The sequence below is a fragment of the Mauremys mutica genome, chromosome 1 (genome assembly GCF_020497125.1).
Source record: "Mauremys mutica isolate MM-2020 ecotype Southern chromosome 1, ASM2049712v1, whole genome shotgun sequence".
NCBI lineage: Eukaryota > Metazoa > Chordata > Testudines > Geoemydidae > Mauremys > Mauremys mutica.
This window is the reverse complement of record NC_059072.1, coordinates 126,855,181-126,868,343: the sequence shown is the minus strand read 5'-3', so window position 1 is coordinate 126,868,343 and position 13,163 is coordinate 126,855,181. Positions and strand designations below refer to the sequence as shown.

Sequence of the window (13,163 nt, the reverse complement as noted above, 5' to 3'; positions counted from 1 at the left end):
TAACCTCCCTATCCTGTTCCACTAATGATCAGTAGCAGACATTGAGGGAGCAGAACTTTAAGTGGTATTCAAATACAAGTATCTAGAGAGAAAACACAGAAACTTACATTACTATGGCTAATTATTCCCACTGGGATTAATGTAATCCCACCGATAACATACATTAGATTAGATAAAAGTGCCATCAGGAGTATTTTCCAGAGTTCAAGGTGGGTTAAGATTTTCTCTTTCTTTCTTTCTTTCTTTCTTTCTTTCTTTCTTTCTTTCTTTCTTTCTTTCTTTCTTTCTTTCTTTCTTTCTTTCTTTCTTTCTTTCTATGTGTGTGTGTGTGAGAGAGAGACTGATTTTAGGAGCAGATTTCTAACAACTCAAAAAACTTCAAGAGCATACAACAAATAATGAAAACATTCAATGCATTTTTCAAACAATGATTTCTCACATTCTGTATTAACTATATACTGGTACAGAGATTCTTTAAAGATAAAAACACAAATGACTCAATTTTTAAAAGCTCAGGAGTGCTTGTGTAATTTTCCACTTAGTTTGCATGTGCAACTACAATGGTTGGACAGGCATACCAGATATTTAAAAGCACAGAGATAGATGTATGCATAATCTAACTGACACAGGCAAATACTTTGGTTTTCAAGGTAATTGCACATAAACGCAGACACAAATGCACACACTTTTGTGTGTGTGGGAATGAGTGCCTGAAATTCTGAAAAATTAATCCATAATTTGTATATATTTGAAGATTTCAAAAGAAACTTTTTCCAGATGGTCCAGAAGTTAGCATCACCCTAGAAAAAAATCCATATAGTAGGGAACTTCCAGATGCTTAAATGAATGACAGTCTTATCTACTGTTATGAATTTTTAAACTAACAAATATTTAACAATTGCTAAAGATTATGAAAAGAGGAAAGTTTATGCCACTTTGACCTGAAGGTTTGTGAATGTTTATATATACACACCCACATACAAAGAGTATTGGTAAGCATATTTCCCCTAACATCTTTGATATCTGGAAAATCATGGTGATGCAAAAGAGAGAAAAGGATTTTGCTCTGTATATGAAATATATTTGTTTCTGTAAAATCCTGTGTATAGTGAATTCTCATAGGTTTATATGTGAAGATTTTTGCTAAGGTAGGCATATTCCTTTTCCCTTTTTGTGAACATTAAGGTAAGATCTCACCAGGTACTGTTCGTGAACTGAAGATCTTAGAGTAGAAATCTATCAGTAATTCAGTGAAGAGATTTAGAGGATTCAAAGCACTCAGGGAAGAAGCTCCTTTAGGCGGCCAGATTAAATTCAACCCAAAGACACATGCCAGGTTGGATCCAGTCATTTTGTTATAAATACTCTCCTGGGATACCTGGAAAAGAACATACATACCACTGAAAGTGACAAACACAAGCAATATGAAGGGCCAAATCCCACATGGAGCTGCCTGGAGTGAATATTCTTTAACCACAGGGGCCTAAATGGATCCTGAAAGGTCAGCCCACTTGAGCACATAATAGCTATGCTATTGCCCAGCCCAGGCCCTGCCCCAAGGCTGAGTCCACAGCTCTGGGCCATCCAGGTACTAGGGAATGGCATTTGGGAGTCACTAAAAAAGCAGAGTGCTTCCCCAAGCCCATGATAGGAAGCTGATTGACAGCTAGTGGCATAGGTAGGCCATGCAGCCATAAATCAGGTTTTACTGGTTGATGACTTGGAGAATATGGGTTCTATTGGACCAAAGATCACAACAGTCCTCCTATTGTAACTTGAGGGGAAACAAAGCAGTGACACCACTCCCAATCTCCCTCCAAAATCTAATCTTTCTTGGTTAGAAGGTAAGGACACCCTCTCATGAACAGGTAGCAGTAAGCCTGGGGGTTACTGCAGCTCTGAGACCCAGCTGCCAGGAGTGAGAAAGACCAGGATTCATGGAGGGCAGCTTGGCACGTGCATAAGTTCTAAGGATCCTCCACCTGAGAAACCAGATATTGATCCCATACACAACCTAGTTTTCCTCCCTTGAGTTGACATGGCTATAGCACTCTGGGGTGTGAAAAATGAACATCCCTGAGCGTCATAACTCCGCTGACCTGACTTTTGGTGTAGATGCAGCTAGGTTGACAGAAGAATGCTTCCATCAACCTAGCTACTGTCACTCAGGGAATTGGAGTTCTTAAAGTGATGGAAAAACCTCTTCTGTCACTGTAGTCTGCATCTATATTACAGAGTAACAGTGGCATAGCCATGGCATTGTAGCTATGCTGCTATAGTGCCCATATTGCAGACATGGACTCAGTATTGATCTGTCCAGTGAAGAACTTGCTTACTCAGCCATCTGGGGCTTATGGGCCCCATACCACCACATAAACAGAACTCAAGATTTAGCCTCAAACTGAATAACTGCAAACGGATCCTGCATGCTATGCTGTAAAGAGGAAAAGAATCAATTTCCTGACAAACAAATTGAACTATGTATTAATTAACAAGGTGGAGGTGTACATTTTTTGCCCTATTTTTATAACTGGAGCCCAAAAAAGTGCTTCTGCAAAATAATTTGCATACATATAAGCATAGTTTTCGGAGCCTACTAAACTCATCTATTCGTGCATAAATCAACTAACTGCACATGCCAATGGAAACTTATACGTACAAAGACTTGTTTGTGCACGCACACACATTTGATGAACTCAGCTGAGCATCCATGCATGTAAATCTTTTGTGAGCACCATTTAGGGCCTGAGTCTTGAAGACACGGCTTGTTTTCCCCTTGTTATTTGTATTGTGGTAATGCCTGGATACCTCAACTGGGGGACATAGTATAGCTGCTGTACAAACATCCAACATTTTCCACTGCTCAGATCTGCTCTGAGTGGCCAGGTACTGCTGTTACCCAAAATGATCACTTTCTAGCAGCCTGAGATATTCTTGAGTGGGGACTAGACAGTTTGCTCCTTTTTCGGTATGCTGGGCTCATTATTGAAGGAATCATTCACTGCTAGTCTAAGGTCAAAGGACTTGGAGCCATTCCCATAACTCAGGTATTTTACTGCTGTTGGAATCACATTGTCTTGTTGGAGTGTCCCTTGGTCACAAGAAGGTGTGTCGTTAAGTAAGGGAGTAGAGACTGCAGAGCAAAGTGTGGGTCTTTTGCTGAGAAGCTTGAATGAAATGTACCATCTTTAAAAACTGTATCTCGTGATTACATTTCATCCCACTTCATAAAATTACCACAAGTACCTCTTGCACTACTCAAGGCTGAGCTTGTGAGGGAATTAAATTGCCTCTTATATGTAAGAAGGGTGATGGTCACAGGTAAAAACTGGGATTACTGGAAGAGACGTGTGTTCAAGTTTGAATTATGGCTGCTTGCATAGCACACCTGATCTATGATGAATAGAAATCTCCAGCTTCCAGGTTGCTTCACATTACCTTGACCTTTATGAATGCAAATACTCCCTCAAACGTGAAAGATTAAAAGCTACAGATCAGCAAAAATTGCAGATCTGAGTGCTAATATCAACTTGACTCTGTGCTTTACATAACAAGGCACACTCAAAAATAAATGCTATGTTCTGTTGCCCAATTATAGAAAACACTATGTAGTACTTTTGCACACCTCATTAACACCTCAAGTGTTCAGCTCTTAAGAAGTGTGTTGAGATGGTGCATCTATTATTGGAACAAAGGCACTTACACGATTCATAACACTGAGGAGAGATATCAGTTGCTGAAATAATAGCAAATGACGTGAGGATTTTTATAATAGCTTTTGGAGTTCAGTTAAGTAATGATAAATGAACATGTAGGTATGAAAGGCACCCACTAGTCCTGTGTGCATCGGGGTTGTATCAGTGTGTTTCCTTTAATACTGTTTTTTGGTGAGGTTTTGCTTTAAAGAGGCATTAAAATAACTTGTTTCTGAAATGTGGCTCACAAGTACATGGCACACAAGGTCTTCCCCTGAGGATCAATTCCTCAGATGGTATAAATCAGCAAAGTGTCTCAGAATTTAACGGGATTTGTGAGTGCCCAGCACTCTGAAAATCAGGCTGCTTTACGTAGATGCCTCATAAATATGTATGAAGGGGCTTAAATTTAAGCATCGAGGCTTGAAAAAGTTAGCCTAGAGAGATGGCAAATTGGGCAATAGGAAGGGAGATTGCATTGCTGCTACTACCGCTATATTGCTCTTCTGTGGATAAATAGATGACTTTGGACTCCAGGGGCTACTGATCCAACACCTTTCTCTGGCACTAAAGGCTTTACAGGCTTGTTTATTTAATCGCTAGGGGGGAAACATTATTTCCAAGCTTTTTCTAAAAAGTTATTTCACACAAAAAGGGAAAGTAAAATAAATAAAATAATTAAAAGCAATAGAAATGTGGAAGTGTCCCTTTCAAACACATTAGCAAATGTGTGGTTTTAGTTCTATTTACACCGTGGTTTCAATTATTTATTCAGAGTTTTATACTGAAATTATCATTGAAGTCATTATTCAACTCTGACTTTTATTAGAAGAGATGTGCTGCAGCTTGAAGATGCTGCATTGACAATTAATGCACAACAGCCTTTTTGCATTTCTCCGACTCTTCAATATCTTTTTCTTTTCTTTCTTTTATTTTAAATGTTGAATTTTGCAAAATCAGACTTTAAAAAAAAGTCTGCCAGAATTATGGGAATTTTGCCTATACTCACCATATGAAGGAAGCATATCAAGTATTTCAGAACAACATAATTGTGCTCAGGAAGTCCTTGGATTACTTGTTTACAGCTCGTCACTCGTAAACTGCTTTCCACACCTGTAATATCAAGGTCATATGTAATCTAATCCAATAGGCATAAAAATACAGACAAGGTTGCAATTTTCTTTTTCGGACAATTTATATGCTCAGTGACACCTGCAAAAATCTGGTGAAGTTACTTTGGATTTACGTCTTTGTAAGTGAGAACTGAATTTAGGTTGATCTGTGTACACTACTTCCCTTTGTTGGGATATGTGATGGGGCAGCTGCCCCTCACAGGCAGAAAAGGGGTTAAAAGCAGCCCTAGGGAGGCTGCACTGGAGGCAGCCAATTAGAAAGGGGCTGAAGGGAGCAGCCAATCAGGGCCAGGCAGGCCAATATAAAAAGGGAGCTGCAGGGCAGAGGAGTGCAGTTCTCTGCTGGGAGCCCCAGGAGGAAGGACTGTGTTTCTGGAGGGCTGAGAGAACTGCCAGCACCCTAGACAGAGCAGTGCTGCTAGCAGGGACTGGGGGAGCAAGAGACAGCTCCTGGCTGGCTGCTGGGATTTGCAGGCTGAAGCCCTGAGGCAAGGGCAATAAGGATGCTGGGGCCATGAGGAAGTGGCCAATTTGGTGCAGTAGCCATTACGGAAAGTGGCTGAACAGTGGACTGCAGGGAGGAGCAGTGTGTGGCATGGATGGAGGGCTGTGTTGCTGAAGAGGATGCCAGAGTCCTTGGAGAGACGTGGGTCCTGGAGCAGGAGTGATGGTGGTGAAGAACCACCCAAAGAGGGTGCACTAACATACAGAGCTAATTCCCAAGACCACCAGCAGGAGGTGCTGGAATAGTGAGTTACAGGATAATACACGATAATCCCTTTACAGGATAATAATTAGTGGCATGACTTTGGATTGTGAAAACACTTTCAACTGAGATTTTCAAAGCATCTTCCAAGTATTAATTAAGCCTTGCACCATCCCTGTGAAGTAGCCAAGGATTATTATGCCCATTTTTACAGACAAGAGAACTGAGACACAGAAGTGAAGTTAATCAAAAATTGTGATGTTAGTCATTGATAGTTATGAATAGAATCTAAAACACCTGATTCCCAGCCCCTCATATAATCACTGGGATAGCACAGCTCAGAGCCTGAGAATAACCCTCAGACTATTCTCTCTACCAGATGACTGAGCTGAAGCTGTTTCTTTGCTAGAGGGAAATTTCATGGTCCTAAATTTGAATCCCATTACCTCTCTTTATGTACCGGGTACAGCTGCACTATATTTATTCCCTGAATCAACTGTCAATGAGACCCCTGCCACTCAAAATGCTCTCCCCTTACTCATATACCTGCAAACATACCTCTGTTGTGACCCTGCAACAATCCTCCGTGTTCAAGTCCTAGGCAGAGACTGACAAGATGGTGATTTCTGTGGATATGCGTTCTCTAGAAACTAGCTTGACATCATTAAACTCATTCTCACTGATAAGCTACATAGGGTTTGAACCCAAGACTCCAAGGGGAAAGTAAATGACACCCTGAACCACTTAGCTAGTCTATTTGACTTCCAATTACATGAACATTAGAATATATTTTAAGGTGTTCTCCAAAAGACCCCCACACAGTAAATTGCATAGAACTCCATGAAAGCTTTAAACAAAATTTAGTTATTAATTTACACTATACCCTGGATTATCACTCACATGAGCAAAGCTAAATACGTGCATAAGTGGCTGCAGGATCAGGGACATGTTCAACTTTTCTTCTTCTTCTTTGTTTTGCAATAATGCCTAGGAGCCACACTTATGGATCAGGACCCCACTGTATTATGCAAACACATAACCAGACAGTCCCTGCCTGAAAGAGCTTACAATCATAGTCACCAGCCGCAACAGAGACAGCCACTGATAACAATTTCAGCTTTCCAACAGCAGAGTCTCTCAGTTATTAGCAGAGTATTAACAATCTGTTCTGGAAGCAGCCAACCCTTAGTTACCCCCACCTCAAAGAGCACCTGGTTAGAACAAACACTCAGTCACAAATTGTGAATGAAAGTTCTGTTGACTCAATGCTTACCAGAATTTAGAACCCACTCAGAATGAAACTAGTGGATAGAAGAATAGGTCTCTCCAAGCAGCGTGTACTAAATGCCAGACATACTGGAATATATTGAGTCACTCTGTCAGCATAAAATATTCTCAATGCCTGGAAAAAGGCCACATGATTGAAGTTTTATTACCAGTAGATTCATGTGATGTCAGCCCTTTAGATAATTAATATATTCCCCTCTCTAAGCTTTAAGTCAATCTGGTTTGTTCCCTAATATTTTATTCCAGAGTAGCAGCTCTACTAAAATTTCAATGAAATATACATAGGCTGGGCCAAATTCTACTACCACAATTTCACCAGTGCAGATGAAGACCCTGGGGTTGAACTGGTGTAACTGAGTGTGGTCCAATGTTTTGAAGTAATTGAGTAAAGCACGCTGGAAATTTTGCTTAATTCTTGATCAGGCAGGATTGCAGTACAAATAAATGAATAAACCTTGGTTAAAGCGAGAGGCCTATGTGTGGGCCTTTGGGGCTAAATCTTCAAGCTCCTACCTGCTATTGCGACATTACGTATCACATCGGATGCTTCCCTAGGAGTGGAGCTTGCCCTGGTGGCATTGTTCCAAATTCCTCCCTTGCTCAACTTCCTCACTGCACACTGATCCCCATCTGGCTGCCAACTTCCATCCCCAAGGGCAGTTGCACGTTAGCAGTGAAGTGATTTTTATATGGAGCAGTAAATAGTTTCTAAAAGCATTTTGAAAACCTCCAGGATGCAAAGCACCATATAAAAAAACATACAAAAAGAACAGAAACACCTTTGAACAACGGGGTTTAGTATGGGAAAAGGGAATAGAGCAAAGTGGGGGTGGAAGAAAAGGTGCATGTTAATATATTGTACTATAAATATATAATAATATGCTGTTTTGTACTTCAACATGGGTCAAGATTTTAAAATATAGAAATCCAAAATGAGACTGCTAAGTCTGTATTTAGGCCCGTGCTCTATTTTCAGAAATCCTGAGTTTCAGAAACTCTTATGCACCTGCCAGGCTGGAAGTTGTTAGCTGCTCAGGACTTTTGAAAATCAGGTAGATGCCTAAATATGGACTTGCAGTCTAATTTTAGGGTCCTATTTCTGAAAGTCTTGGCCATGGATTTTTACCTCTGTCCTCTATTTGATGGAATGTTATGCTTGCTATCGGATCAGTCTAGTGCAGGGGTCTCAAACTCAATTTACCTTAGGGCCAGTGCCAGTTCTCAAATCCTCCCAGCGGGACAATGTCACTGAAGACGGTGTTCAGAAAAGAAAATGTTTATACTGTATTTTTTTATTTTGAATTTCTTAGAAATAATAAAACTGTCAGACAACTTTATAAAATTCTTTGCCTGCCAGAGAGTTTTCCGTGTTTGCCAGGCAACACTTCAGTTCTGTCAGTTTGCTGATGTTTGGCCTCAGTGACTGAGCAGTTGAAACCTTCAGGACTGCAGCAAGATGTGCCTCAGAGAGTTGTGTTGGGTATTTTGACTTGTTTATATTCATTGTGGGAAAAAGTGACACAGCCTCCATGGCTGACTCTGCCCAGCAACTAATGATGCTGCCTCCATGGCTGACTCTGCCTGGCAACTAGTGATGCTATCTCTGTCCCTCTCCCCCAGCCAATGGGAGCTGCAGGGGGCTGCATGCGTCTCTCCTCCGCAGGCCACAGTGGGGAGGTTCTTGGGCTGCAGATGGCCCACAGGCTGAGACTTTGAGACCCCAGTTTAGTGCCTGCAGCTTATTGGAGATGAACATTCCTATACAAATCCTTCTGTGTCATGGGTTAATGACCGAGTCATTATAAATTAGCCAAACCCAGATCAATTACAAATATAAAACTCATGACGTAAGTGATTTATACTCACCAGTGATTCCAAGGATTTGATCGTAGGATTCAAAGGTTAGCAAAGGCTGTGGGAGTTCCCTGAGGAAGGTCTTCAGGATAACAGCAGGAATATGGATATCTCCATAGTCATCAAAATTCACTGGCTTCCCTAGAGGACCAAAAAGGATGATTCCTCAGTTACATATTTCAACATATCTTTTATTATTGTTTAAAAATTGTGTTCCAAACCACAGTTAGAAAAAGCAAACCTCCTTGTTTTCAGCTGCTGCAAAATCTTAACATTGTCATGTTGTACTTTTTTAAATGGAGTTTTAATAATCTAGCTTCAAGAGATTCACCTCAAAAAGACATTTCAGCAAATGAATTCAACACATTTCACAAATTGTTATGTAAAATTATATTTCATTGTCATAACCATGGAAAAACACTAGAGACAAAATGACAAGAAGATACTGCTCTGGATAATTTGTAACTAACTGCAGTAACCTACTGAGCATTGAGGCAATGTAATTGTTTATGAAAAAGTAGACCATTTTTGACTTAAGCCTCATAATTCATTAGCTGCTTCAGATCTTGTAAACTCCAGCTCTGACATCAATTGATGACTCATTATTCAGAAAGCTTTAAATGCCTGTTGTTATCTTTCAGGTTTCTGTATTACTGCTTACACTAATATGACATTTTAGGTTACAAATGGGTTTATGATTAACTAATTACATGAAAGATAGCGATACTGTGTCACCAACAGATACAACATCAATGTGGCCTTTAGAGTGTTATTAATTTAAAGCAACGGGAGGATGGTGACTTACCCTGATTATAGAGTTTATGAACCTCTTTGATAGTTTGTATGCTGGCTGACCTTCTGAACAGGCCTTCTACTCGGAGCCCTGAAAAAATAAAATGAAGGTGCTCTGTGTGAAAGCTGTTGTTCACTGGCTTGTTTTGATGGGTTTAAATCCTATTAGAACAGAGTGAGTGGGTTTGGTGACAGGTACACATGACAGATTCAGAGGCAAGCGTTTTTCAAACACTGCCATTTTGTTGAGTTTAGAGTCCAGCAAGGTTCTTCTGAAGAGGTGCCTGCATTTTGTGATCCATCAAGCCAGGATGTAGAAGCAAACATGCTTTACCCTGTAATAGCAATCTGAGCTCATCCTTCAGCACAGTTTGTGGAAATAACATTTGCTTTTCTCAAGGTTTTATTAAACACTTTGCAATTAACTTTACCCTGAAAGAAAAAAAATTAACAAAAGTGTCCACACGACACAGGAGATTAAGTCCCATTTCAAAGACAGTAGTGCCTAATGGCTTATCTGTACGAACACTTAGTTCGTGGCAAGCTGGGGTGTGAATCTAACCCACACTAGCCTGCCACAGTCTAGCTGTCTGTGTGGACCCTGCTGCCATACATTAAAAGTTCCCTATTGTACTTCAATCTATTCCTTTTTCAAAGCACGGTAGATAAAAATGCACCACAGAACGTTTAGTGCACAGCAGCAGGGTACACATGGAAGTTAGTGTGCAGCAGGCCAGTGTGGAGTAGATTCACATCCCAGTTTGCCATCAATTAATGTTCAAGTAGACAAGCCCTTAAACTATTAACATAATTGGGATTTAGGCTCCTAAGTCCCTTTTGAAAATGGGACTTTGGTCATATAGGGATTTTGCAAATTTTACCCTAAATTTCCCACAAAGGCATTTACTATCCCAAGAGACAGAGAAAACAATGCAGTGAACGTCCTACATTCAAAGCTTTAGATAAACATTTACGTGAATGATTATGAACCTCTTCAATTTGCAAAATTTGGGACAAGAACAAGTTATGAGCATTCTGGTACTTTTTGTTTCCAATTTGGCATGAAGTCACTTTTCCCTCTCCCCAACCTGTGCTGCTCCACTCAATCTGCATCTCCTGCAAGGCACAGTATAGAGTCTGACTGAGGGTGCTTCATGCTCTGGAATCACTTTCCCTGCTGGTCCAACAAAACTAAAAGTCTCTTGATCTTCCGAGGCAGGAGGAAAGCTGTTTGCTTGAAGGGACGGCTGCCCGTGTGGGAGGTACATAGATTTTTAGGCAATGTCCTGCCAACACTTTTGCATGTGCTTAACTTAAAGAATGCAAGTAGCCTCATTGAAATTAGTGGTCATGTGCTTTAAGTTAAGTACATGCAAAAGTGTTTGCGTGAATAGGGCCTTATTTTGGTTTGAGAGTGTTTTAAGTAGAACTAGTTACAACATTTTTGCTGAAATATGCTGTTTCATCAATGCTTCAATGGTTTCCAGAGATGTACTGGTTTCCACAAAACTTTTGATAGGCAGGTTTTTAGATCAGGGAGGGAGAGACTCTCTATCCTGGTAGGTAGGACACTGGCCTGGCATGTGGGAGACTCACGTTAAAGTCCCTGCTTTCTCTCCTTCTTCTCTGATGTGTGAGTTCTGAAAAGACAGAGCCACTAGGGGGTATATGGCAGGCAGATATAAGCCTATGTATGCAGAAAATAAAGTCCATCTTGTATTCACTTCCACCACGGTGTTCTGGGTCTCTGTAAACTCTACCCTCACTCCATTTGTGTGAAAATATTCTAAAGGTTTTATTTTTGCTCTAACGTGAAACTAAATTGTTGTCCTCGGGTCAGCTCTAGTTTTTAGTCAATATGTTGATTATCATAAATTCACTCAGGTTGGTGTGTAAGGGTGCACTTCATAAAACATAGGTTCATATATTATTTGTAGCCATCTACTGAATGATGTTCATGAGAGAGTGAGTCAATATAACAACAGGATCAAGAATGTCAACTAGTGGTAAAAACCTAAATAGAAATAAGTCAACAGAATTTGAATGGACACCCAACTAATATGTACAGTATGTACAAGAACATCTATTAGTAATTTAATTCCCAATTTTGCAAATTTAAATATCTAAATTTAAAGCTAAGCATGGGCATGACTCTTTGCAGGATATGGGGCTAATACTAAACTTCAGAACATGTGGTCAAGTCTGGAAGAGTTATGAAGGACAGTATACCAGAAACCCTACTTACACAGAGGCTAGGAGGGACGATATAGAGTGTGTGTATTAGAGGACCAAATAGCTATCTGAATGCTTGTTTTACTCCCATCCAACCATATTTAAATTGAATAAAGTTATTGCAAGCCACATCAACTGCTCTGTTCAATTTATAGCTCAACCTGTGTGAAACCACAGTTCTGAAAATGGTAGGCAGAATAGGCATTGCCTTTAGCAAACAATCAGTACAATAATTTCCTGAGAATTTGAGAGTTTCACCCTAGCTGACATTGGTGCAGAGAGTATTTTCTAGACAACAAGTTTTCCTTGGGGCGGATTTCATAATTGTTCACTATTTCATTTTAATGAGTTTATTTAACAGTTAATGCCTTTATCTGATGTGGCTCTTCCTCTATAAACGGCTTTGTAATATACATCCACTTTTAACGTGTTGATTCCTTTATCGGGTATGCTTTACAGTGAGCTTCCCTGGGTCTAATTGAATACATTAATCTGAAGTGCAGACAGTAACTGTGCATGCCTAGCACTGAGCCTCATCGTTGTTACAATAATTATACTTAATACCAAACTTTTGCCAGCTAAGTTTCTTAGTGGTCTTATGGGCAAAAGTGACTTTAAGCTTCACCTACAGAAACATGGAATATTGATGTCACCTATGCTGTTTTCAGAGGTAATTTTTCGGGACAAATAAACTGTAAGCAATAAATGGTAATTTGTTTTACCACAAGCACCAAGCAGGCAGTTACCAAAAGTAGGTTTCTTCCAGACCCTTTAACACCCCCACCCCCTCACACGTCCACACATACAACTATTTAAATTAACCAGTTTTGATTACCTTTAAGTCAGCACAGCCATCCTTAAAGCAAAACTCCTGCAACTAATTTCTCTTTTCACCTGGGAAGTGAATTGCATGATTTTCTTTTCTCCCAAAACCAGCAATGTTTTTCCTCAGGTGGAAAATGTGACCTTTTTATAAAGCATGGGTCATAACTTTAGCAAAAAGGTGGTAGAGGAAGAGTCATTTTTTTGTAGGAATAAAGACAGCCTTTTTTCTGATTGATTCCTTTTGACCTTTGTGGTGTATAGGAATTGGAAAGTATCCCTTTAAAAAAGTTAGTATTCCTTGTGGGGATCTCACTCTCAGAAGCCATCAAGAATCTTGCCAGAACAGAAATGTACGTGTATATATGTAGCCTTGCATGATGTATATAGTTAGTAAACGTAGCGTTCGGACTCCACTGTACCTGTGTGGGTCCTTCATATTATGTTGTTGTGTTAAGAGTGAGAGACACAACTACCTTTTTGAGTAACTTAGTACAAGTTAGCACCAGGTCTGCAAAGCACGTTAAAAGAATGCTCTTGATTTTGCAGTGGACATATCAGAACCAATAAGAGCACTGGAAGGGCAAAAAAGTAGCTTCAGCAAACACTGTCCCCATTCTGAGGCATTATTGCTTAGAACGC

General features: G+C 40.0%; 1 protein-coding gene across 4 annotated transcripts in view; it reads right to left on the bottom strand.

Annotated features, from left to right (window-relative positions):
• Window positions 1-293: 293 nt before the first annotated feature.
• The window catches only part of ARHGAP8 (Rho GTPase activating protein 8), a 111,046-nt gene continuing 98,176 nt past the window's right edge, over window positions 294-13,163 (bottom strand). For all 4 annotated transcript variants that reach the window (XM_044994914.1, XM_044994905.1, XM_044994931.1 and 1 more), the window contains 4 exons: window positions 9,481-9,558; window positions 8,688-8,816; window positions 4,705-4,808; window positions 294-1,378 (listed from right to left, as the gene is read on the bottom strand). In XM_044994914.1, the coding sequence (XP_044850849.1) occupies window positions 1,181-1,378; window positions 4,705-4,808; window positions 8,688-8,816; window positions 9,481-9,558 (509 nt within the window). In that variant the 3' untranslated portion in view covers window positions 294-1,180. The remainder of the gene's footprint in view (window positions 1,379-4,704; window positions 4,809-8,687; window positions 8,817-9,480; window positions 9,559-13,163) is intronic.